The 23,551-nt window shown below is 61.4% G+C and overlaps 7 protein-coding genes and 1 non-coding gene across 8 annotated transcripts; 2 read left to right on the top strand and 6 right to left on the bottom strand.

Moving 5' to 3' along the window:
• Window positions 1-156: 156 nt before the first annotated feature.
• On the bottom strand, window positions 157-1,346 carry BDZ90DRAFT_230174 (putative RPL11B-ribosomal protein L11). Its single transcript, XM_025505371.1, has 3 exons — window positions 1,305-1,346; window positions 594-859; window positions 157-492 (listed from the first exon to the last, which is right to left on the bottom strand). Exons 1-3 carry the CDS (start codon window positions 1,335-1,337, stop codon window positions 267-269), a joined length of 525 nt encoding a protein of 174 aa, XP_025363889.1. The 5' UTR covers window positions 1,338-1,346; the 3' UTR covers window positions 157-266.
• Window positions 1,347-1,884: 538 nt separating this feature from the next.
• On the top strand, window positions 1,885-2,923 carry BDZ90DRAFT_277581 (putative RPL5-60S large subunit ribosomal protein L5.e; the record flags this gene model as incomplete). The annotated part of the gene is made up of 2 exons (XM_025509022.1): window positions 1,885-1,914; window positions 2,030-2,923. The coding sequence occupies exon 2, from the start codon at window positions 2,030-2,032 to the stop codon at window positions 2,921-2,923; it is 894 nt and encodes a 297-aa protein (XP_025363888.1). The 5' UTR covers window positions 1,885-1,914.
• A 107-nt stretch (window positions 2,924-3,030) lies between these two features.
• Window positions 3,031-4,567, bottom strand: BDZ90DRAFT_104189 (hypothetical protein). Its single transcript, XM_025503168.1, has 2 exons — window positions 4,008-4,567; window positions 3,031-3,923 (listed from the first exon to the last, which is right to left on the bottom strand). The coding sequence occupies exons 1-2, from the start codon at window positions 4,414-4,416 to the stop codon at window positions 3,139-3,141; spliced, it is 1,194 nt and encodes a 397-aa protein (XP_025363887.1). The 5' UTR covers window positions 4,417-4,567; the 3' UTR covers window positions 3,031-3,138.
• A 16-nt stretch (window positions 4,568-4,583) lies between these two features.
• Window positions 4,584-6,427, bottom strand: BDZ90DRAFT_230170 (hypothetical protein). Its single transcript, XM_025505370.1, has 3 exons — window positions 5,679-6,427; window positions 5,280-5,560; window positions 4,584-5,198 (listed from the first exon to the last, which is right to left on the bottom strand). The coding sequence occupies exons 1-3, from the start codon at window positions 6,219-6,221 to the stop codon at window positions 4,874-4,876; spliced, it is 1,149 nt and encodes a 382-aa protein (XP_025363886.1). The 5' UTR covers window positions 6,222-6,427; the 3' UTR covers window positions 4,584-4,873.
• A 336-nt stretch (window positions 6,428-6,763) lies between these two features.
• BDZ90DRAFT_217094 (MFS general substrate transporter) lies at window positions 6,764-8,722 on the bottom strand (the record flags this gene model as incomplete). Its single annotated transcript, XM_025504301.1, has 3 exons — window positions 6,764-7,577; window positions 7,653-7,985; window positions 8,061-8,722. 3 exons carry the CDS (start codon window positions 8,720-8,722, stop codon window positions 6,764-6,766), a joined length of 1,809 nt encoding a protein of 602 aa, XP_025363885.1.
• A 346-nt stretch (window positions 8,723-9,068) lies between these two features.
• BDZ90DRAFT_230168 (glutamate dehydrogenase) lies at window positions 9,069-11,176 on the bottom strand. The gene is made up of 5 exons (XM_025505369.1): window positions 10,911-11,176; window positions 10,722-10,828; window positions 10,302-10,640; window positions 9,840-10,172; window positions 9,069-9,765 (listed from the first exon to the last, which is right to left on the bottom strand). Exons 1-5 carry the CDS (start codon window positions 10,953-10,955, stop codon window positions 9,216-9,218), a joined length of 1,374 nt encoding a protein of 457 aa, XP_025363884.1. The 5' UTR covers window positions 10,956-11,176; the 3' UTR covers window positions 9,069-9,215.
• Window positions 11,177-11,408: 232 nt separating this feature from the next.
• On the bottom strand, window positions 11,409-17,069 carry BDZ90DRAFT_248849 (patatin-domain-containing protein). The gene is made up of 8 exons (XM_025507638.1): window positions 16,628-17,069; window positions 16,485-16,551; window positions 14,029-16,399; window positions 13,476-13,953; window positions 12,783-13,393; window positions 12,461-12,698; window positions 11,989-12,366; window positions 11,409-11,902 (listed from the first exon to the last, which is right to left on the bottom strand). The coding sequence occupies exons 1-8, from the start codon at window positions 16,993-16,995 to the stop codon at window positions 11,623-11,625; spliced, it is 4,791 nt and encodes a 1,596-aa protein (XP_025363883.1). The 5' UTR covers window positions 16,996-17,069; the 3' UTR covers window positions 11,409-11,622.
• Window positions 17,070-17,234: 165 nt separating this feature from the next.
• Window positions 17,235-17,350, top strand: BDZ90DRAFT_t10. Its single transcript has one exon. It is a non-coding gene; the product is annotated as a tRNA-Leu (tRNA).
• Window positions 17,351-23,551: the final 6,201 nt, after the last annotated feature.

Genomic DNA, 23,551 nt, shown 5'->3' with positions numbered 1-23,551 from the left:
TGATGATGAGCATGTAAACACGACTCCGTAGAAATGATTAGAAGGAGGAGATGAAGAACAAGTAGCATGGCGTAGCGTAGCGTGCTCAGACTGGGAGAGGGCGAGGGCGCGGGTCAAGCGTAGTCTGCCATTTGAGATCATGGATCACGGCTACGACAGTATGAGATGTGGTGTGAAGTGCGACAAGTACAGGTTGGAGTTGAGGTCAAGACAAGGATGGAAGAGAAGAAGAAACAACGACGTCTCAGTTCTCCCCACGGGCCCGCCTACTTCATGATGATACCGTCGAACCTCGACTTGAACCACTGCGCCGTCTCCTCACGACGGACACGGTGGGGCGCACCGACACGGCTGGTGCGCTCCTTGCGACGTGCGACGCGGGCTCCAGGGCGAGTCATGACGACGTAGAAGTCTGCGCCGAAGATACCGATGTTGGGGTCGTACTTGATGCCAAGGTCGATGTGCTCCGTGATACCGAAGCCGAAGTTGCCGCTGCGAGTGCGAGAGCGAGGGGCCGAGGGGACGACGGGTCAGTAATCGGCGCATTCAAAATGTCCTCCTCCTCGTCGTTTTCCAATGAGTCTCGCACTCACGTCTCGGAGAAGTTACGACGCCTGAGCTCGTACTCCTTGACCTTGAGTCCACGCTCGAGGATCTCCTCCGCCTTGGGTCCACGAACAGTGACGTGGCAAGCAATCTTCTCGTTACGGCGAATACCGAAACCACGGAGGGTGTAGCGGGCCTTGCTGGTTACGGGGGATTGGCCCGTGAGTTGCTCGAGGACCTTGGTGGCTCGGGTGAGCCTGTCGCCCGACTCGCCGACGGAGATGTTGACCACGAGCTTGTCAACGCGGAGCTCCTGGTGAAGGGGGGAAGGGAGGTAAGGGGAGGAGGAGGGGTGTGAGTGGGGTGATCATCGAGAACGACGTGTGTGTGGGTTCAAGGGCCTGCCCCTCGAAGGGTCGAAAGCTTCCAGCGATGCCAAGGTAGGCTCTGCCACCAGCCATCCAAGCGAGGAAGTGCTGGCCAAAAAAGGGCGCTATTTATCGCTGAGGCGAGCCTGAAGGACTGCCCACGAGACGCATTCCACCCGCTGCTGCCCGCCTGCCAGAGCATACAACGACTGCCTGCCACTTGAAGCTGAGCCCCCCGCCCCTGCTCTGCGATAGCTCTGCCTCTCCTCATAGATGATATGACGCCTCTGCTACCGTCGTTTGTCCCCGCGTACGCCCCCGTGCTGGCCATTCTCCCCTCGCCTCCAAATCTTCCTCCTCTCACTCTGTCCCGCTCAGCACGACGCTCACCTTCATCGGGTTGGCTGCCTTCTTCTCTGCCATTTTTGCTGCGAGGTGACGAGGAACGAAGAATGAGGAAAAGAATGAGCGCGATGTTCGATAGTCGACGTAGGTACAGCGGCGTATGAGTCGCACCTGCTTGATGAGGAGGGGGGTGAGGAGGATGGTGGTAAAGTCGAGAGAGTGAATTCGAGGTTCGAGGTTCGAGATTCGGTAGCCCTCTGGCCTGGCGTGGGTCGAAGTCCAATGGAGCCAGCCAGAGTGGGCCCACTCAGTCGATTCGGCGGGCGGGCTGGCGGGGCGGAGAGCAGCAGCGTTGCCTGGCCCGCCCGCCTGCCGCCTTGCAACTGGCTCGACTGCGCGCAAGAGAATCTCGACTCGGAACCGACGAAGAGGGGAGGGGCGAGTGGGCAAGCCCAAGCCAAAATTGATGAGCAGCGAGCGGGGCGGGCGGGCAGGCAGGCAAGGAAGCAAGCAGGCAAGCAAGGCGGGAGGGACGCTCGAGAGAGAGTGAGTCGCTCGCTCGTGGACTTGGACTTGAGGCAGGGCTGCGAACAACTTCTCGCCGAGTTCCCTTAGGTCTTCCTCATCACTACCACCCTCTTACACCTCCTTCAAGGTGAGCCGACGGCCAGGCGGTACAAGATGGCGTGCAGTCATGCTGTCCACCGCCTTCCCCTCCTCCGCGAGCGCCCCGCTAATGCTTCGTCCTTCTCAACCATCCCACCCCTCAGATGCCCTTCGTCAAGCAGACCAAGAACTCTGCCTACGCCTCGCGCTTCCAGGTCAAGTACCGCCGTCGCAGGTCCGGCCACACCGACTACCAGCAGCGTCGTGCCCTCGTCTCCCAGGCAAAGAACAAGTACGGCTCCCCCAAGTACCGTCTCGTCGTCCGCTTCTCCAACAAGTACGTCACCTGCCAGATCGTCTCGTCCAAGATCGTCGGCGACTTTGTCCTCACCCAGGCATCGTCCAAGGAGCTGCCCCGCTACGGTATCAAGCACGGTCTCTCCAACTGGTCCGCTGCTTACGCCACTGGTCTCCTGGTGGCCCGCCGCGCCCTCACCCTCCTCGGCCTCGCCGACAAGTACGAGGGTGTCACCGAGCCCGACGGAACCATGACCGAGACTGAGCCTCTGGAGGGCGAGGACGAGCCCCGTCCCTTCAAGTGCTTCCTCGACGTCGGTCTGAAGCGCACCTCGACGGGATCCCGCGTCTTCGGCGCCCTCAAGGGTGCTTCGGACGGAGGTATCTACATCCCTCACTCGGAGAAGCGTTTCCCCGGTTACGACCCTGAGAGCAAGGAGCTCGACGAGGAGACGCTCCGATCCTACATCTTTGGTGGGCACGTGAGCGAGTTCATGGAGTCCCTCGAAGAGGAGGACGACGAGCGTTTCAAGAAGCACTTTGCCTCTTACCTCGCCGACGACCTTGGATCGGACGACATTGAGGAGATGTACGAGAACGCCTTCAGCGCCATCAGGGAGGACCCGTCTTTCAAGCCTTCGGAGAAGACCAAGGACTGGAAGAGCGAGAGCAAGAAGCACAAGGCTACCAAGCTTACCTACCAGCAGAGGAAGGAGAAGATCGCAGACAAGATCAAGGCGTACGAGGCAGGGCGCGCTTAGATGTGAGCGCTTGCGATTCCAGCCACTCTCTCTCTCTCCCTCTTTCGCGCCTCTCTCTTGTACGATCTATCCCCTCCCCTCCCACTCATCACCACACGCGGCTCGAGTCAATCGAACTTCCCGCATCAGCACATTTGACGCTTGCGTGACGTGAAGTCTGTTCTCTTGTTTCCATTGTCCTAGCGGCACTCGCTTCCCGCTACTCGTTGGGATAGCTACCACGTCTCCTCCCTTTGCTGTTGCTCTTGCTCCTCTCTAGGCGGCTGACGTCCTCCGACACTACCACCACCCTCTCCCGCCCTCAAACGATCCCACGTCGTCCCGCTCTTGGTGTTGAACCGACGAAGCTGAGCCCAGCGACTTCCTCCGCCTGACAAAGCATCGCCCGACTCGCCGTTGGCTGCTGCTGCGGCCGAGGAAGGAGGTGGGGAAAAGGGGTCGGACTCTGGCGGGGAGGCTGACGAGGAGGGCGAGTAGGAAGGAGAAGGGGAAGCGAGCCGCTGTGATCGAATGGCTTGCCACGAAGACGAAGCTGGCGTCCCTTGAGGTAGCGGCGACTGATCCTCTCCGCGGTATGCTCCTTCTCCTCCCGCTCCTCCCACCTCGCTACCGACCAAATCCCTCTCTCCCTGCTGCTCCCTCCCTTCCGCCCCCTTCCCTCTCCCCTCCCTTAAACCCTGCCTAGCCCTATCCACCCCTTCCCTCTCCCTCATCGCCAAAGTCTGCAAAAAATGCATCTGATCCTCCACCTGACCCTTAGCCCCCTTGACACCATTGTAGGCTCCTCTCAACTCCCCCAAGAACCCACCTAAGGGAGCCCCCACGCCCAGCACTACGAAGCCTAGCATTGCGATTTGGAAGGGGGAGCGAGAAGGGCGGGGTGCCGGGAGGGTGCGATAGCGATGGTATTGGAAGAGGGCGAAGGTAGAGCCTGCGCCGAGGAGGTAGCCTATGCGACGGGATTGGAGGCGGGAGGATTGGAGGGTTGGGAGGTAGGAGACTGCGAGGCGCGAGGTGGGGGATGTATGCTGTGTGAGTCGAGAGGAGACACTCGATGCAACGAGAGGGATGGACGGGCGCTCACCTTCTCTCTGAGTAAACTGGCCAGGAACCAATTCCTCTCCCTGTCCTGCATCGCCGCCGCCGCCGCCGCCGTTGTCACTTGCAGGTCGATCCCACGGTGAGCCGTAGGATTGCTGCCGCTGCTGCTGTTGCTGTCGCCCCTGTTGCGCTACAGAAGAGGAGGACGTACCACCTCCCTGTCCACCTTGTTGCGCCCTGAGCTCACGCCACGAAGACGTGGGAGGACGTTGTGTTGACATCTCGCCTTGCTGGGGTCGATCGTTCGAGGAAGAGGCGGCGGGCGCGGGAGCGGGAGTGGGCTCATCGCTCCACACCTTTTCTACTCCCCCCGGTCCAGTAGTGGTGGGACGTGGGTCTCCCCAGCTGTTGCTGTTCGAGGAGCTGCTGCTGCTGCTGGTGCGGAGGGACATGCTGGTGAGGTGGAGGATGATGTTGAGGTTGGCGTTGAGGTTAAGACGGCAAGGCAGAGCTGACGAGAAAGTCGTAGTCCGTTCAGCCTTGGGAGTCGACGCACAGACGCGTGGAGGTACGCAGGTAGACTAGGCCCGCTCTCTCGCTCACGCATCACGCAGACCGGGCCTTGCATCCTGTGGCGGCGGTAATGAAGGCCGTGTTCATCGTTCATTGAGAGGAGCACAAGAGGCGGAGAGACAGTGTATGAGACAAGCAATCGACACAGGAAGATATCAAGATACGCCTCGGCGGCATATGAGGAGGGGTTGGGGGGAGGGGCGAGAGTCGCGTGTGTGGAATCGAGTGAATGCATGACCTCGAGCGACCAAGGGGGTAAGAGGCGGTCGGCGTGGATAGTCCGTTGTAGAAGAAGATGAGGGGTGGCAGCGTGTCGCGCTCATCTTTGCGCCCTTTCTAGTAGCTGCTGCCCCCGTACCCGCCACTCGGCGGGTATCCGCCTGCACCTCCGTTCCCACCCTTGGGGCCCATTCCCATTCCCATTCCCATTCCCATGCCCGGCGCTAGTCTCCCATTCGACGCACCGCCGCCGCCATAGGGCGCTGAGAGGCCACCATTCTTTCCGGCGCCGTAGCCTCCGTTCCCGCCGCTGGACGAGTCGTGCGTCGCAGAAGAAGCCGTAGCAGTCACTACGTCGTCTCCCATTCCTTCCCTGCTGCCCAGGAGCGGGTCCTTGACCTCCCATGCCGTCTGCTTTGAGCCGACGGAGAACTCCAGGTCCCTGCGAATGAGCGAACGCAAAGGGGGGAGAGGAAGAGTCAGCGAGGTGAGGTAGGGTGGCGGGCGCGCGCGCGCCACTCACTCTCTTGTAATCGAGTCCCAATACTTGTACACCATCATGACGGCAAAGAGGAGGCAGAGCACTCCGAAGAAAGTGCCGTCGATGTAATGCTTGACGCCCTGGCAGATCTCCGTCGAGAAGCCGAACATGAGGACGCAAGCGGCTACGAAGGCGAGGACACCGAATGCGATGTCACCCAACGGCCAGCGGTCGTCGAGGGTGCGGAGGACGAGGAGCACCTGTGAGCCTACGTAGATTGCTACGCAGATGACGGGGAAGAGGAGGTCGATCACCCAGAGTCCCTGGCGTGGCGGGCGCAGGCGCGGGCGCGGCCGCGAGATCAGGAGGAAGCCTGTCAGCGGGAATTGCAAGGTCGACGAGGTTGCAACGTCTTCTCCACGCGTCGCTGATGCTACTCACCACCTGCTTCGTAGGGCTCATCCCTCCAATTCCCTTGAAAGTGCAAATCGAGATGACGAACCCGACGACAAAGAGGACGAGCGACGAGATGCGCAAAAACCATAGCGACTTGGGCGTCCCATCTTCCCACAGCTGGAATCCCACAAACCCATTGACCAACAGACTCCAAAAGATGCTCGTCCCCAGTCCCACGTAAATGGCCGTAATATACAGGTAAGCCTGAGAGTAGGTAGGAATAATCGCCGAGTCCAGGAAGATGGCCAGAATCTCGCTAAGCGCATAGAGGTAGAAGAAGAGGACAATCTCCTTTCTCCCCACTGCGGTGTATTTGGACCGGATGTGGTACACCATGATCGCGCTCATGACTAAGGCGGCGATGTGGATGAAGCAGGTGGCCGGCTGGAAGATGACGGTGCTGTTGATCTCTACGTTGCGAGAATAGCATTGTGACTCGAGGCCGAGGGAAGAGGGGCCAAGGAGGGGACAGACGACGAGGGGAACGGTATTACAGACCTCGTCGTATTTGCCAAAGGAGAGGCCCATGGCGGCGCGAGGGGGAACAGCGATGTGGCGCTGTCGAGGAGTAGGGAGGGAGTGGTGGTGGTGGTGGTGGTGAGGAGTACGAGGTAGAAACGGGGGGCTGTATGCGCGCTCTTTAGCAGGAGGTCGTCGTCGTCGTCGTCGTCGTCGTCGTCGTCGATCGGGCGCAGCGCAGCGTGGCGTGGTAGTTGTGGAAAGGAGAACCGACGAGCGGCGTCGCCTGCAATTGGCAACGAGGAGCTAGAGCAACCAGGGCGGAGCGGACAGACGAGGCACACCAGCCCTGACAGACTTGAGAGCCGCCAGTCGTTTGCCCAGGCGCGAGAGGAGACGAGCCGCCCCGCCCGTGTGTGTGTGCGTGCGTGCGTGCAAAAGCCTGGCACCTCGGCCTCTGCGTTGCACTCCAAACCAAACACGCAGCGAGGCCGACACCCCCTCTCCGCGACCCGTGGACCCTGATCATCACCCCTCCCGCGCCGTGAAGCCGCAACGAATGCCAATCCATGATATATGAGAAAAGGGCACACAGATCTATCTACTCGAGCTCACGACTCGCGCGCGTTGAGCTTCTTACCGCTACCACTCCCACTGTGCTCGCGCTCCTCTTCGTGCGCCGTCTCAGTAGGCGACGCTTGCTCCTCACGCTCAGCCTCACGCACTCGCTCCCCGCTCTTCTCAACATCGCCCTCGCCTCCGTGGCCCTCCCCCTCGGTCTCACGCTGCGACTCCTTCTTGTTCATCTGATCAAAGATCCTAGCCGCCTCCGCCGCGTACTTGCACTTGCGCCTGATCCCCGCCCCCTTCCTGTAGAGCACAAAGGGCGCCGGCAGGCAGACGAAAGCCAGCGCAAGGCTGATCCCTGCCCCGACCTTGATCCCGCACGTCGCAAGGGGGCAATTGACCGGGTTGTACATGTAGTCGGTGATGAGCGGGAATACCGCGCCGAGTACGGATCGAATCAAGCTGTTCGCCGCTAGGACGGACGCGCTGTAAACGAGGTACGAGTCGACGAGATAGTTCTGAATCCCCAAGAAGAGCAAGACCATCCCCGCACCAAAGGGGGCGCTGGCAATGATGGGCGCCAGCCAGAAGACGTCTGGTCCGTTGGTACCGGTAAAGACGGCCAGCCCCACAACGACGAGGACGGAGCCCACCATTGCGGCGGGGAGGCGCTCCTCCGGCGGAGGGGTGGAGCCCCCCAACGCGTCGCTCTTGCGGACGTATCGCGGGTTCTCGTAGGCGACTACGTACACGAGGGAGAGGAGCATGCCCACCAGGATGCCGAGGAAGGCTAGCCCGCCGATCCCGGGGGACCAGCCGCGCAGTACTTGGAACTCGAGGGGGAAAGCGGAGAAGAAGCTGCGTACGCAAGTGGGGGGGTCAGGTCAGCACAGTGCAGAAGCGACATGGGTGAGCTCGCCGCTGCGTACGTACGAGTAGAGCGTGGCGTAGATGACAGCGATGTAGAGGGACAGGACCACAACGATGGGCTCTCTTGCCAGCAGCTGCCATGGCCGTGCCAGCGCCACCTTGAACTGCGTCTTGAGGCTGATGTCCTTACCCTCGTCCAGAGCGCTAATGTAGTGCTTGCCCGTCGCGGCTTGGAGGAGTTTCGCCCGCTCACGCAGGAGGTAGGGTGCATACGTCTCGGAGAGGAAGAGCATGCCCGCGATGGCGATGACACCCGAGAAGATGGCGAGGAAGCCCTCGACCCATTGCCAGCCAGCCGATTCGCCTAAGAAGCCGCCAGTGATGGGACCGAGCGTGCTGCGGGCGCGAGCGCAGGGGGGAAGAGTTTGGTCAGCAATCCGTACCCATGTAGGGCGTTGCGCGCCTACTCACGGTCCTAGGAAGGGCGCCGCAGCGAAGAGGGCCATAGCCAAACCTCGCGTATTCGCATCCCAGACGTCGGCGATGGTCCCCCCCGAGTTCGTGAGCGCGCTCGACCCAAAGGCGCCCGCCAAGAACCTAAAGGCGATCAGTCCCCCCAAGTTAGGCGCGGCGGGCGAGACGGCCTGCCAGAGGGTCATGGCCGAGTACGTTCCAATGAAGACGGTACGCCTCCCACAGAACTCGCTCAACGGCGCGAACAAGAGTGGTCCCACCGCGAAGCCCAGCACAAAGATGGACACTCCCAGCACGAGAACCTCTTGACTTCCACCAAGATCAGCCCTGATCGAATCGATGGCCCCACTGTAAGCTGACGAGGCGAGCGCGACGGCCAACGTGGCTATGCTGACGAATCCGGTGAGGAAGACTTTGCGGCTCTTGGCGAGGGTCTGCGGATTCTCTGCGTCGTTGTCCAGCCAGCCGATCAGGTAGGGGGAGGAGGGAGTGCCATCCCCGGGATAGTGGGCGGAGAGGATGCGGGAGAAGGGGGTATGGTGCGGGGCCCAAGGGGTGGAGCGTGGCGTACGATCCGGGGGGACAGCACCGCCGCCTGTTTCGCTGCTGCTCGTCGCCTTGCTGACGGCCGTTTCCGGGCGACCTTTTGAGCTCGCCATGACGAGCGTGGCGTGGGGAGGAGGTGGTGACGATGATGGTGAGGTTGTGAACCCGACGATGACCGCCGTCGCCATCCCCATAGCGGCCCACGCTGACCCCGCGCTCAATGCTGACCATCCCTGGCTCCGCGCTCTACACTTCATGCATGCACGGACTCGCCCTACTTCGATCCAAATGAAGGGCGGCGGCCGGGCGTAGCGAACAACGGCAACTGGTTCGCGGGTCCCGCATGGAACCAAGTCAGTCTCGTCAGCCGCTATGACGAGGCCGCGGCGAGGCGGCGGAGAGGCGGCGGCTCGGCAGTCGTCGGCGGGAAGGCCGAAGGATGAAAGTCGCCGCGAGCAGCAGCTATTGAGTGACGCACAACCACGCCTCGCTCCCGTGTCTCTAAGATTACATGGGCAATAGCATTCTCACAACTCTATCAAACAAGCGAACACACGACGAGACAACACGACGAAGCGCACGAAGCGCACGGAGCGCACGCCGCGACTACCACCAATCGCCGTGCGCCTTCATGGCGTCAGCGACCTTGAGGAAGCCAGCGATGTTGGCGCCCTGAACGAGGGAGGGCACCTCTGCTCCATCGCCGTACTTCTTGCCCGTCTCCAAGCACAGACGGAAAGCCTCGGTCATGATATCCTTGAGCTTCCCGTCGACCTGCTGCAGGGACCACTTGAGTCGCTGGCTGTTCTGTGCCATCTCCAGCCCAGAGACGGCCACACCGCCTGCATTGGCGGCCTTGCCCGGCCCGTAGAATACGCAGCCTCCCTTGCCCTTCTGGGCGCGCGTAGCCTCAAAGACGTCGATGGCCTCCTGAGTGCAGCCCATGTTGGACCCCTCGGCGATGTAGCGGCAGCCTGCCTTGATGGCGGCCTGAGCGTCGGACTCGTCGACCTCGTTCTGCGTGGCAGAGGGGAGGGCCACATCGTACTGCGGGACGAGCTTCCAGGGACGGGCGCCGTTGCCGTGGAAGGTGAACTTGCCGGACTTGTCGCCGAAGGTAGAGAGTTCCTTGCGGGCGGACTTGATTGTGAAGACTCTGCGTAAGAGGCACCGAAGAGGCCAGGTTAGCGGGGTGCGATCCTGGAGCGACGCGCCGCGCCGCGAACTCACTCTTGGATCTCCTCGGGCGTGAAACCGTTGCTGGCGTCCTTGGCGATGAGCGATCCCTTGGAGTCAGAGAGCGAGAGCACAGTCGCTCCCAACTCGATTGCCTTGAGAGCGGCGAACTGCGCGACCTGCCCGGCACCGGAGACGGCCACCTTCTTGCCCTTGAAGCCGCCGCTGCTGGAACCCTCGACGTGGTGGATCATGTGGTCGACGTAGTAGACGAGGCCGTACCCGGTTGCCTCGGGGCGACCGGCCGATCCTCCCCAGTCCTCGCCCTTGCCCGTGATGACGCCGGACCACTCGTTTGCGAACTGCTTGTATGCGCCAAAGACGTAGCTGCGGGCGTGGCGCGGGGGGGGGGGGGGGGGGGGGGGGGGGGGGGGGGGGGGGGGGGGGCAGCAGGCGTGGCGCGGGCAGCACGATGTCAGCGCATGTAAAGGATACGACCTCGCAATGCCTACTCACCCCGCATTCTCTCCCGTGAATCCAATATCACCAGCCGGCACATCGGTGTCAGGCCCAATGTGCCTGGCGAGCGCACGGCCGAAAGCGGTGGAGAATCGACGAATCTCAGCAGGGCTCTTGCCCTTGGGGTCAAAGTCAGATCCACCCTTTCCACCGCCCATCTGGAGGCCCGTCAGAGCATTCTTGAGGACCTGCTCGCATCCGAGGAACTTGAGGATCGAGAGATTGACAGTAGGGTGGAAACGGAGCCCGCCCTTGTAAGGGCCGAGGGCCGAGTTGAACTGGACGCGATATCCGCGGTTCACACGGCAGACGCCCTTGTCGTCCTCCCAGACGACCCTGCGCGGGCGAGGGGCGTGAGTGTCAGGTAGCTGGGCGACGTAGCGTGTCATCTCGTCTCGGCCCGCGCTCGCAGCTCACCTGAATTGGATGATGCGCTCAGGGTTCTGGAGGATCTCCCATGCTCGCTCGTACTCGGGGTTCTTTGCGAGGAAGGGCTTGAGGGTCGAGTAGATCTCCGACTTGGCCTGGCGTGGCGTGGTGTGGATAGAGAGCAGCATGTCAGTGTTGCGCCTCCACCTTCTCGTCTTGCTCGCCGCGTTCGCTCACCTGCTCGAACTCGGGCTCGGGGGTGTTGGGGGCAGCGTTGGACATGGTGGTGTGTGGGCGAGGGGAAATGGTTGGACGGAGGGGAGGCGGCGACGCCAGCCAACCTCGACTTGCCCGGTTCAAATACCATTGCGCTCCAGGCGCCCTCAGAGCGAGCTTCATTCTGGCCACTCGCTCACTCAGTCAGACGGTAGGAAGAACTGGGCGTCGACAGGCTTTTTCCTGGCGCACGGCCTCCTGCCGGCGCCTCTTCGCACTGATGTCTGACGCGCAGCCAGATGCCGTCGTGAAACAAGCAGCGCTCGACGGGCGGCGCGACGGGCGGAGAGACGCTCGAGGCACACATACTCTACGCGGCGGCCTCGATCGGACGACGCTGCGAGGCTGCACGTCGTGCAGACGGACTGGCGTAGAGATAAGGGTGCATGAGGCGCCAAAGAGCCGTTTACGTCCGCCCACCCAGGCGCGAAGAAGACGAGACAAGCTTTCCAGCCAAGTCAAAGTCGGTCATTCGATCGTACGACACGCCCGCCGCGTCTACGGTATTCCCGGCATCTGCCGAGGGGGGAGGGAGCGAGCGCAGCGCCGCCGAGTCTACCACGCGCCACGCGAAGGCCGGCCTCACAGGTAGCCAGGCGGCTCGACTAGATTAGAAGGAGATGCAGAATCACATCACAAGGCGCCGAGATAAGGATTTTGCGAGCACGCCCGGCTACACGCTATTCCTGCGCGCGCTCATCCCTCCCCTCTTACCCGCTCGATCACGTCCGACGCCAGGTACTCCCCCACCCTCACCATCGTCCCACGCACCGCCCGCTACCCCGCTGCCCGCGGGGAGCTTGCCCTCTGCGGCCCAGTCGTCGAGCATCTTGGAACCAGCGTCGTACCCGATGCGCGAGATGTCATTGAAGGCGCCAAATTCGAGGGTGCCGAACCCTTCGACGGGCATACGCATGTACCAGACGTTCTTGAGGCGTTTGGCCTCCTCGAGGCTGGTGGTGCGGCGTCGGCGTGGGGGCGTGAAGGGTTGTAAGCGTGGAGTGCGATTGCTCCTCGTCACGACGCGCCGCGCACTCACGTCTTGACAGAGGAAACGTAGGTCAGTCGCCCTTGGATATCGGGAATAGAAGGGATGTTCCGCGCATCGCTCCATGGATTCCACTTGTTGAGGAGCACCCACCATCCGCTCAGCGTGTCGCCGTAGCTTCTCGGACTCGTATCGTCGATGCTCCCCACGTCTACGGCAAAGACGGAGCGCGCGCCCATGGCCAGCATAACGGAGACGGGCAGATTGTCGACGTAGCCGCCGTCTACGAGCATGTTGCCCTCGTCCACGAGCGGCGGGATTAGACCGGCGAGAGTCATGCTGCCGCGGATGTAGCGCCAGGCGTACCCGGTTGTGTGGACCTCCATGCGGGACCAGGTGATGTTCGTCGTGTTGCAGAAGAAGGGGAGCCTAGCGGGGGGGAGGAGCGCTGGGCGTTAATTGGGCGAGCCAGGACGAACATTGGTCCTCGTCCTCGCGCCGTCCTCGCGCGCCGCGCACTCACCACATATCCTCGATGTGCGTGTCAGCGAGCGCCTTGAAGATTCCGCGATTGAACTCGTGACCCGTCGTGTATGACACCACGGGGTAGGTGAGGTCGGAGGCGAAGCGCCACAAGCTGCCCATTCTGCCGCTGAACTTCTTTGCTCGGCCGTACGATGAGACGACCTCGCCCTCTTTGGCGTAGAGGCCGCCGATCAAAGACCCGATGCTCGTGCCGCCGATCATGTCGATGGGAATGCCTGGCGGGGCGTGCGGGTGCGTGCGTGCGGGGCGAAGAGGTCAGCATGTATGTGGGTAGCCTGTGCCGCGCACGCCCCACGCACCCCGCTCCTCGAGCGCCTGCACGACGCCTACATGCGCACAACCCCTCGCCCCACCACCGCCCAGCACGAGGCCGATACTCTTGCCACACAGTCGCCTAGCCAGGCGGGCAAAGTCGCTAAAGTGGTGACGACGACCGTTGGCTGCGGTGGTAGACCCTCCCTTGACACGGTACCTCTGCAAGCTCGTCTCCAACTTCTCCTTCAAATGCCGCAAAGCCTGCACCGCTCCTGGGTCGGTAGTCATCGGCGCAGCATGGCTAAGGGTGATCCCGGGCATCTCAACATGGTGATGCGCATTAATCCACGGCCGACTCTTGAGCCACTCGCGCGTCGATCCAGGTGGCACGCTGCGTTCAGGGTGGAGCAGCACCAGCTCCTTGCGCGCTGTAGTCTTGATGCTGAGGAGGAGGCGCTCGTACTCTCCTACAGCGGGGTCATCGCCGAAGCCTACGAGGAGGACGCTATCTGCCTGCCGGATGCTGGTCTGCGCCCACGGAGAGGAGACGACCGTGTCCACCACGTAGAGGACGAGGCGATAGCGCTGTTCCTGTTCGGAGAGCCAGCCGGCTAGCTTGAGCTTGCCCATGCGGTTGAATGCGTGGCGCCCGAGGCTGGGCGGCGCCCGAGAGGCAGCATTGGCGGGATCAGCGTGGCGTTCAGCCCTGTCTCTCGTGTGGCTCGCGCCGCACTCACACGCTCATCACGCTACTCTGATTGAGGAAAGCAGTCGGCGCCCCGAGCGTATCCTCGAAGGCTGCCTGGAGCTTGTTGGCAAAGTCTACGATGGGCACATCGCGCGTGACCGGCAGGATGGCGACGGTCTTCAAGTTGGCATTATTGCGTCCCAAATCGGGCAAGCCGGGGATCTGTGTACGAAGCGTATTAGCTGCGGCCTGACGATTCTCCACCTCCTGCCTGACGCGGCGTCCGATGATGCGGGAGATCTGCACCGCGACCTGCGGGTGACGCACGGCCACTGCGTTGAAGAGGGTCATGGGCATGCGCACCAGCTCTGAGTCGCGAATGGCGTGGAGAGTCTTCTGTCGCGGACTCGAGGTGATGACGTCTAGCTCGCCGACAGAGTCGCCTTGCCCATACTCGGCGAGAACGCCTACCGTCCCGTCCGAGTCGGCTATGGCGCGCAGACGGCCGTTGATGACGATGTAGAAGCCTGCGCGCGGCGCGTGAGGTGGGGGCCAAGAAGCAGTCAGCACTGATTGCGCACCTCGTGCGCCTCGCAACTCACTATCCGCCTCGTCCCCCTCGCGAAAGATGACGTGTCCCGCGTTGACCTGCATCCAATCCAAGGCCGAGTCGATGTGCAATATCAGCGGGCTCAACAGCGTCAACAAGCGCTTGCTCAGCGTGAGAAGCGTGGCAGGTCGACTCTCCATGATGCGCTCCAGAGCCTTTGCCGGTAGATATCCCACGTACACGTCCGTCTTGGCAAGTATGTCGACGTAAGAGGGGGAGCCGAGGAGACTGCTCAGGTAGCCTGCCACGCCGCCTCGACGGACGGTGAAGATGGGTTTGGGCGCGGTGGACGCGGTGGGCGCGGTGGGCGCGGACGGCGACGCATTGGCGTACGGATTGGGGCGCGGCCGTGTCGAGTCGGAGCGAATGGCGCTCCCCGGCGCACTAGCTGTAGTGGTGCTCGCGCCTGCGCCTGCCCCTCTACCCATCGTCTGCTCGGTCATCCTAGACGTCTTTCTCGCCCCGCCCCTCTGCTGCTGCGGTTCTGCCCTGCGCTTCAGCGGGGAAGACGCCGCCGACGCTGCTGACTCCTTTGCTGCGCCGGCCTTTCCTGCTGCGTTGCCCATCTGCTGCTGCTGCTGCGGCGGGACAACTACATCGAGGAACCCGTCAACGACGTAGAAGAGGCCGGCCTGCGAGTCTCCCGCCTTGACGAGTGTGCTGCCCGCGGGGAAAAAGCGCACCTGCACCTCGTTCTCCAGCTCGGCATGATGAGCGCCTGCCCCCGCCACGCTGCCCCCCGTGAGGGAGCTGGCCTCGTCGTCGAACATGGATAGGCCGTCCAGCATGCTCAGGCTACCAAAGGCCGAATTGAAGGCGGGGACCGTGCGTCGTCCGGAGTCTTGCGGGTGGAGAAAGGGGGAAGCCTCACTGCCGGCGCCTAGCGTGGGGGATGAGGGGGGAAGCGCGGAAAGACCAATGGCTTTGGAGATGCATTCGAGGATTTCGTCCTTGAGAGTGCCGATGCCCCCATCCCGGTCGCGATCGTGGGCCGCCTCGGCGTCCGGCTCTGAGCGCGAAGACGTGCGCTTTGGGCTGATGAGCTGCGGGCTCCCGTTGCGCGTGAGGTCGTTGGTGCCCGTCATGCTGAGCAGGTCGCCCGGTCCAACGTGGCTGCGTGCGTTTGGCGTGCGAAGCGGCGGGTCTGGGTGGCCCCATGGTGTCGTGGGAGGACGAGATCGAGACGTTACGGTGGGCACTCCTTCTGCGCGATCACGAAAGTACCCTTCCTCCTCGGTCCCTCTGCGAGGCTCTGGTTCTGGCCTGAAGCGGCGCCTCAATCTCTCCATCCCTCCCTGCTCATAGAACCCCTCGCGCAACGGGAAGCTCGCAACCTCGTTGACCCTCTTTTCGGTGCGCATGATCTCCTTTGTCAAGCCCAAGTACTGATGCGCCGTGCGAAAGGTCACTCGGCTGAGTCGCGTGAGGATGACCTGGACGATGTGCGCCGCAGAGGAGGGGTAGCGCTTGGTGAGGCGCTTGAAGGCTTCCGCGGGTATGACGGCGAGGGTCGTGTCTACGGTAGCTCGGCCGATGGTGCCGGTCGGGTAGGTTGTGGGGACGAGGGGCTTGCCGGCGCGGGGCATGGTGGACGAGATCGAGTCGGATCGCGCGTGGCCGGGTGCGGCGGGGGAAGAGTCGGTGCGACCTAGCGTGTCGTTGCGGCCTAGCGTGTCGCTGCGGCCCAGCGTGTCAGACGTGCGTCTTTGCGTGCGCAGGCGGGTGGGTGAGCCGAGGTTGTGTGCCGTCGTCTGCGGAGGGGGTAGGAAGTTGGGAGGAATAGGACTCGAGTCTCGCGGCCTGCTCGCGGGAGAGCTGAAGGCTACGTCGTCTGCGGCCGCATCGAGTGAGGAGTTGGCTGCGTCAAAGGGCGTGTGTACGGCCTCGAAACCCGATGCAGCCCCCGGTACATGACGAAGCGTGGCTGCGGAGAGCTGCAACTGTCCCCCACCAGGCGGCATGGCGCTGGCTCTCCTCCTCAACCCGTTCCACACGTCATGCTGCCCAAGAGGCGGCGGCGGCGGCGGAGGAGGCTGCACACCACCGACGTAAGGTGGGCTATTCTCTGCCACTCCACTTCCCAGCTGTACATCCTCGGTGAAGAGACTCAGAATGGTAAACAAGCTACTGAGCGTCCCGCCACTCTCCACCTCATTGAGCAACTGCAAGCCGGGGTGATCCTCGTCATCCAACGCCCCCTCGCCTTGTTCACCGCCGGCGTTGTCGAGGGGAGCGAAGACCTGAACGCGCCCGTCGATGACGATGTAGAAGGAGGAAGCGTCATCGCTGGAGAGGGAGAGGGAGAGGGAGTCGCCTGCGAGGAGACGGCGTGTCTGGAGGTGTCGGGCGAGCTCGTGGAAGACCTGTGCGTTCACGAGGACGAAGCATTGGTCAGCGGCGCAGAGATGAGATGATAGCAGACTTTTTGCGTGGCTCAGCGCAACGCACGGGCTTCTCGAGGAATCCAAAGATGCGAATCGCCTGCAGAAAGTCGTCGAGGTACGTGTGGAAGGGGCTGCGCGAGCGAGCGAGGGCAGGGCAGAGTAAGCTCTGGGCAATTTACGCGCATCATCGTGGCGCGCACTACGCACCCCATCTTCTCTCCCCCCTCTCCCGCTCCCATTCCCAAATCCGGGTGCAAATGAAACCCCTCGTCCCCCTTCAACGGCTGTTCCTTCAACCTCTCATAGCTGCGATGTCGATATCTCAGCCAGACCAAGCCCGCAGCCAGGGCCAAGAGGAAGAGCACGAGTAGGGAAGGGAAGTTGAGCTGAAGAGTGAGCGAGTAGTGGAGTACGCTGAAGCAGAGTGAAGGGAGGGTGACGGTTAGGAAGGAGAGGAGCGTGGTGAGGAGGGAGAAGAGGGAGACGAGCAGCGTCGAGAGGGAGGAGGCTAGCGAGAGGAGAGGGCCTGGAGGAGGTGCGTGTGTGTCCAGGGGAAGGGCAGAGGGTGAGGACATGCTGCGTGTGGCGCTGCGATTCGCCCCGCGACGGCGTCAAGGGGTCGGGCTGCGAGTCGGACGTGGTGGTGGTGGTGGTGTTGATCCAAGAAACGAAACGCAACGCAGCGTGCACGGACACCAGAAATGCAGCGAGCCGCCGCGAAATTGCCGCCTGCCAATGTGTCGATCTGCGAGGGGCGGGTACAGAGTTGGCGCTGCGGCATACTAACTGTTCATTTCGGCGCACGGACCTCGTGGGCAACATGGCCGAGTGGTTATGGCGCGGTGTTCAGGCAGGTTTCGCTCGATTCGTCAGCGAGACAGCATGGACTCGCCGTGGGAAACCTCGTGGGTTCGAATCCCACTGTTGTCACCCAACGCTTCCCTTCCTTTTTCTACCTCGATCCTTGGAAATCGCATTTTTGCATTTTCAAGGTTAGTGGTAGCGAGAAGGAGGGTTGGTCACCCAGTCTTTTAAGTCAACGACCTCTCGGGCACAACGGTGTCCCCCCTTTTTGAGTCCTATTGAGTCCTTTTCGCGTCAAGTAGTACGCAACCGCCCCCCTAGGGCACCCGCCGACACCATCATCTGGCTTACCCCTGACGACGGCGAACGCAATAACATGGAGCAAGACATGGCAATCGACAGCTTCCTAGCCCCGAACAACGATCGACGTGGCACCCGTTATCAGTGGGTGTTGCGCGCTCTGGCTTCGAGGCTCAGTTTACTAGTTGGACTAGGAGTTATCATCATGAGCGCCACGTCGATTTCGTCCGCGACCAGTTGGTTGCACGATCAACATCTTATGCCACCAAGCGCTATCATAGCAGTCTACGAGGGCATCGAATGCCTGTTTGGCTCGTCTACCGGATGGGTCACGAAGGGGTTCGGAGCTCTGACTCCTCTCTGGGCAATACCAAGGGGAGGCGCACTCGACGCAGCGACCATCGCTCGGTACTCACCTGGTTGCTGTGTGCTGGTGGTCTTGAATTCGATGTTGGTCGCATGGTGGTTGTGGAGATGGATAGCATGCTGCCGTACTTGGAAGATGATGAGATGGAAGAGATGGACAAGTTCGACACTACCAGGCTCGCAACAGCGTCTTGGGTTACATCCTCGGCGGCCGCCTTTGTCCGTCCGGGGGGCATCCTCGCTGGCACCGATCAAACACCCTGGGTATATCGAAGATTTTGGACAAGCCCCTATTCTCTCCCGCGCCGTGCGTTGCTGGCAGGCATTACTCCTTCTTCCTCCTTCTCCTACCCGTGACCTGCTGGCGGAAGGGGTCCGAGCTCGCGATGAGCCTTTGACACCAATTTCAGCAGGCGCGACAACAGTCAACGATGGCGGCCCAAACGCTTGCTTCGTCCAGCAGACGCTTTTGGAGGGAATGCTGGCGTCTGCACTTTTGGATAAGAGGCGGGCCACTAGCTCTGTCCTCAGCCTTTCGCGCTCCTTCACCCCCTCCCCCCTTCATTCTCCTTCGTTATGCCCAAGGCCAAAAGTAGCCTCCCAGACCCCAACCCTGCTCGACGTTCACAACGCCAAAGTGAGGCCGATGCTTCGGCCAGCGCCAACGCTGGTAGCGCCGCTAACCCTCGATCCGAGGGAGGCGACGCTGCGGCTAGTACCACACCAGGCCTGTCCGCTTCTGGATCCCCGTTCCAGCCCTTTCAAGGTCGCCAAACGACACCCTACCCCAAAGGTTCTGCCCAGCCCCCTTCTGCCAGCCCCGCCGGCGAGCAGAACGCACCCGCCACTCGCTTCAGCTCCCGTGACCAAGAGGACAACGCGACCCGCGACGTCGACATGGCTGGGGACGATGCAACAGGCGGCATTGACCCCCGTAAACGCCGCTCCGCAACAGAGCCTCCCGCTCAGGAGACGGCTCCCGCCGCTCGAGTCACTGTGGCAGGGGAGTACCAGGCCCCCGTTGCAGATGCCAGGCGCGAGGTTGTCGATCAGGACACACGCCAGCAACAGTCGCAGCAGCAACACGGCCAACAGACGCAGCAGGCTGGACAACAGCAGCAGCAGCAGCAGCAGCAGCAACAGCAGCAGCAAGACGATGATTTCGACGCCGAGGCAAGCGACGACGAGGACTTGGAAGGCGTCATCCTTACGGAGGAGCGCATCTGGCCAATGGAGGGACCCATCAAGGTACCCTTCGCTGAGCTGCCTGACCCGACTCGCCGTGGCATACAGGTACCTCGAGCAACTGGTCGCTGGAGGATACTCACTCGTTTCCGTCCCGACATGGAGACGGCTGCATGGGCCGCCTTCGCACGTCAACTCAAGCGGCAGATCAACATTGCTACTAGGGATGACTTCCCGCTCATCAACTTCCCACCTCCTCACTCCGCAAAGAGGTACGTGGATGTCACCTTCCGGCAACGTGAGCATTTCGATCGCTGCGGCGAGATTGCACTCCGCTTCGAGCACACAGATCTCCAATTCGCCTTCAAAGGCCCCTCTCTTCCAATCAATGCACACGTCCTCCTCCTGCGAGGACTACCCGGCATGTGCAATTTCCAGATACTCGTGCCGCTCATCCGCATCTGGCTCAACAACTTTGGTACTGTCGAGGAGGTCTGGTCAACGTACCGCTCCCTCGACGACGACATCACGCCCGCCCTCTTCAGTGGGCGCCTGCTCGTTCTGTTCACTACTCACGCGGGAGTGGACATCTCCACGCTCCCAGGTTGGATCCTTTATGACACCGAGTCTTACGAACTGGCCTACCGTGGTAGGAAGCAGCATTGTCACAAATGTCGAGCCCATTCCACCGGCTTTCATCTGTTCGACGAATGTCAGGCACGCCAATGCTTTGCCTGCGGTGGATACGGTCACGAGGCCAAGGACCACACCAATGGCAAACAACCTCCTCTCGAGGAGGTGGCCAACGCCAAGCAACAGCGACAAGCCGGCTCGTCTAATTGATCGACGGCACGTCTACCTCATCCTCGTCATTGGCTTCTATTTCATCACCACCTCTCTTAGCTCCCCCCTTCTTCTCGACTCTGACGACGACTGCCTGGAGGTGGTCACCTGGAATGCGTCTTCACTTCAAATTGACGAGCACGCCGCCGACTTGTGCTCGTCTCCTGCTTTTGCTTCAGCCGACATTATTCTACTTCAGGAATGCCGACAGGCCGACGTCTCCTTGCGCCGCGCTGGCCACAGGTGGGCGCCTCTCGTCAGACAAGGCTATCGCGGCCTGCTGACATGGGATGCTGGCATACTCTTCCGCAATGCGCAGTGGCGCATACTTGAGACTCTTCATCACGAACGCTACCTCTTCTTCCGCATCGACACCGGCCGACCCATCAACATCCGAGGCGTAGCCTATACGACCCTTTTTCTCATCAGCTTTCACGCGCCAGCCGACGCCTCCTTCTTCTCCTCCCCCCACCATTTCTTGGCTCATCTGCCGCCTGACATGATGACAAATACCGACGCTCTCGTCATTGTCGGCGCAGACTGGAACGCCTGTCCTTCTCACCTTGACCGCTCCGAACCACTCGGACCCTCACGTACTCCAGCCTTATCTTTCTCCCGGTTCCAGCACCTCCTTGAGGATGCCAACCTCGTTGACGTCTACCGCTCCTTCCATCCTCAGGGGCGTGACTACTCTCGCGTCAGCACGCGCCTGGGGCGCACCACCTCGCGTCGTCTTGACAGTGTTTGGGCGACACCCACCTTGGCCAGTTTAGGCGGCAAGGTGTCTTTTCATGACTTATCTTCGGATCACAGAGCAGTACGGTACAGCCTGCGGATTGGGTGGCACCAAGTTGACGCCGAAGGCTTCGGGCCGGGCGCGTGGCGATTGCACCCAGGAGTGATGGCCGACGAGACATTCAAACAGCAACTGGCAGCGTGGGCCGAGCAAGCCAAGGCTGTCTCGCTTGCAGAAGACGATCCAGTCGTCGCGTGGTTCAACTTCATGTTCAGGCTGCGCACCGTAGCCTACCAACTATCCTTGCCCGTCGGACAACGCAATCGCGCAGCAAAGGAGAAGCTGCAGCGGCTACGTGAGCGCATGTCACGACTGAACCTGGATCACCCTACTGAACGAGACCAATATCAACCTATGATGGCCAAGGCCCTACGGCTGGCACGGCAGGTGGCGGCAGCCGACCAGATGGGCTTCAGGACACCAGCTCACAAGGATGTGCAGCTGCGACCGTCTAGCTGGCTCGCACACGCAAACCGCTCTCGGTCTGGAGCCACCATTCCAGGTCTACGCGACGAGCGCGGCGAGTTGGTCAGCGACACAGCAAGCATGTGCCAAATCGTCGCCGACTTCTACGAGAGTCTCTACGCAGGGAACCCAGAGCGACCAGGCCGCAAGGAGGCCTGGAGTAGGCTGTTCCAGGAGGACCCTCCTCGACAGATATCATCCGCAGCGCGCAACGAGCTGGTCCGACCGTTCACCACCGAGGAGTTGCGGCAGGCATTGATGTCTGCCCGTGACGAATCTGCTGGAGGAATGGATGGACTGCCTTACCCTGTGCTGAAGTTGATTGCCGACTCACTTCTACCTATCTTAGCTCGATGCGTCAACGCTCTCATGGATGGAGCCAAGATCCCTACCGACCTGGCACAATTCAGGGGGGTCTTGCTCCCCAAGGCAGGAGACAGGGAAGAGCTGCGCAACTATCGACCGCTCTGCATTGCCACGGCAGTGAACCGAGTGGTCGGCCGAGCTCTCTCCGCTCGATTGCAAGCCGTATCGTCCGTCCAAGCCGAATATCAGCACGGCTTCGTCCAAGGCCGCTCTGCCGACGACAGCGCCGTCCTGCTCCACCTCGTCCTAGACGCGGTGCATAGAGGGCGGCACCCAGGCCTGCTCCTCCTGCTACTTGACCAGAAGAAGGCGTATGACAAGGTTGACAGACGTTGGTTGTATCACGTCATGAAGCGACTACGCTTCCCTGAGCCCATCATCAACCTCATTCGAGGCATTTACCACAACGCTGGCGTCTCCTTTTTCCTCAATGGCTGGCCGACGGCGCGGGTGCCCATGCCCAACGGCCTCATCCAGGGCGATCCTGCCAGTCCACTGCTTTACAACCTTTCCCTTCAACCTCTCCTGAACGCACTCCCTTACTACGATCAAGGAGCTCGGCTGGCTGCGCCTCCGCACAGCCGCCGAGGCTTCACAATACCCTACCTCGCTTTTGCCGACGACGTTGCCATGTTCTTGAGCGACGACGGTGACCGAGAAGTGATCGAGGAGCTACTGAGCGACTACTCAGCCGCCTCAGGGGGAGAGGTCTCCAACGACAAGAGCCACACGATCTTGATTCAGTCGCCGCTGCGGCGACACTTACACCATGCACGCGATCTCAAGCAGCTGCAGAAGGATGCTCTTTGGCCAGCGTCCGATGTAGCCGAGTTCAAGTACTTGGGGCACCCTTTCTGCGTCAGTCACGACACCGACGCCAATGAGGAATTTCAAGCGCGGCTGCGAGCCGTTAGAAGCAAGCGCGTGGCGTTGCGCACTCACCACACGGCGCTCGTCTCACGCGTCAACGTCTGCAACAATCTCTTGCTCTCCAAGATGTGGTACAGCATCAAGCTGTGCCCCGTCCCTCCTCATTTCCTTCGCGAGGTTGTCGCAACCATCAAGCCCTACCTGTGGCTTGGTGGCAGGCCATGGATCAAATACGAGACGATGACCGCGCCGAAGAGTGTGGGAGGGTTGGGCCTGCACGATCCAGATCACATGCTGATCGCACAATCAGGCGCAGTGGTGGCGCGCAGGTTGCTACGTGAGGACGCTGCAGGGCAATTCTTCCGTGATACGCTGCACGACTACATTTGGTCCTTGAAGGTGACAGAGGGCGTGTTCCTTCTCCGCAGGGGAAGATTCTTCAAGTGTCTAGCCAGCCGTACCAAGGCTGCTCACTCGTTCTGGGGCAGAATCTGCTGGGCCATTTCCATGCTCGGTTTGACCTTGACCGACAATTGGGGCGACTACACGCCGCAGGAGCTGCTCACGATTCCTTTCAACTACAAAGGCATAGCTGGCGAGCCGGAATGGGCGACGAAGAAGATGCACTATGCTCAGACGATTAGGATGGGCCTCTCTTTGCTGGGAGATGTCATCTGGGGCTACGACGGTGGCGGTGGGCGCATCTCGCTTACTTGCAATGCCTCGCTGCCGCTCTGTCCGCCGTCTGCTCCAGTTTTGAAGCTGTGGGCAGATCATCTACGCGACGAATTTGGCCCCGATTACCATGGCCAACGTACGCACGCCATTGCACCTCTCTATCACGACTGGAATGGCTACTGGTTCAGACTGCCGAGGCAGGTACGCATCATTCTCAGTCGAATACCCCGGATCTGGGAGCTAGAGCGCGAGCGACGTTCCGACAACCGCGACGGGCAGCGTACTCACATTCGCCCGTACCATTGGGATGTCTCAACTTTCAAATTCCCTTGGCGACATACCAAGCTCGGCGGCATGCCCTTGCGTCAGTTCACCGTACGAGGTGGACGGGCTGCGTTGGCGCGCAAAGAGCCGCTCAGGCCAGACTGGCCATTTTATGCTTCTGATGCGGAATGGAA

Source organism: Jaminaea rosea, assembly GCF_003144245.1.
Source record: "Jaminaea rosea strain MCA 5214 unplaced genomic scaffold BDZ90scaffold_2, whole genome shotgun sequence".
Classification (NCBI taxonomy): Eukaryota; Fungi; Basidiomycota; class Exobasidiomycetes; order Microstromatales; genus Jaminaea; species Jaminaea rosea.
Note: the sequence above shows the minus strand (reverse complement) of the source record. Positions and strands in the feature narration are given on the sequence as shown.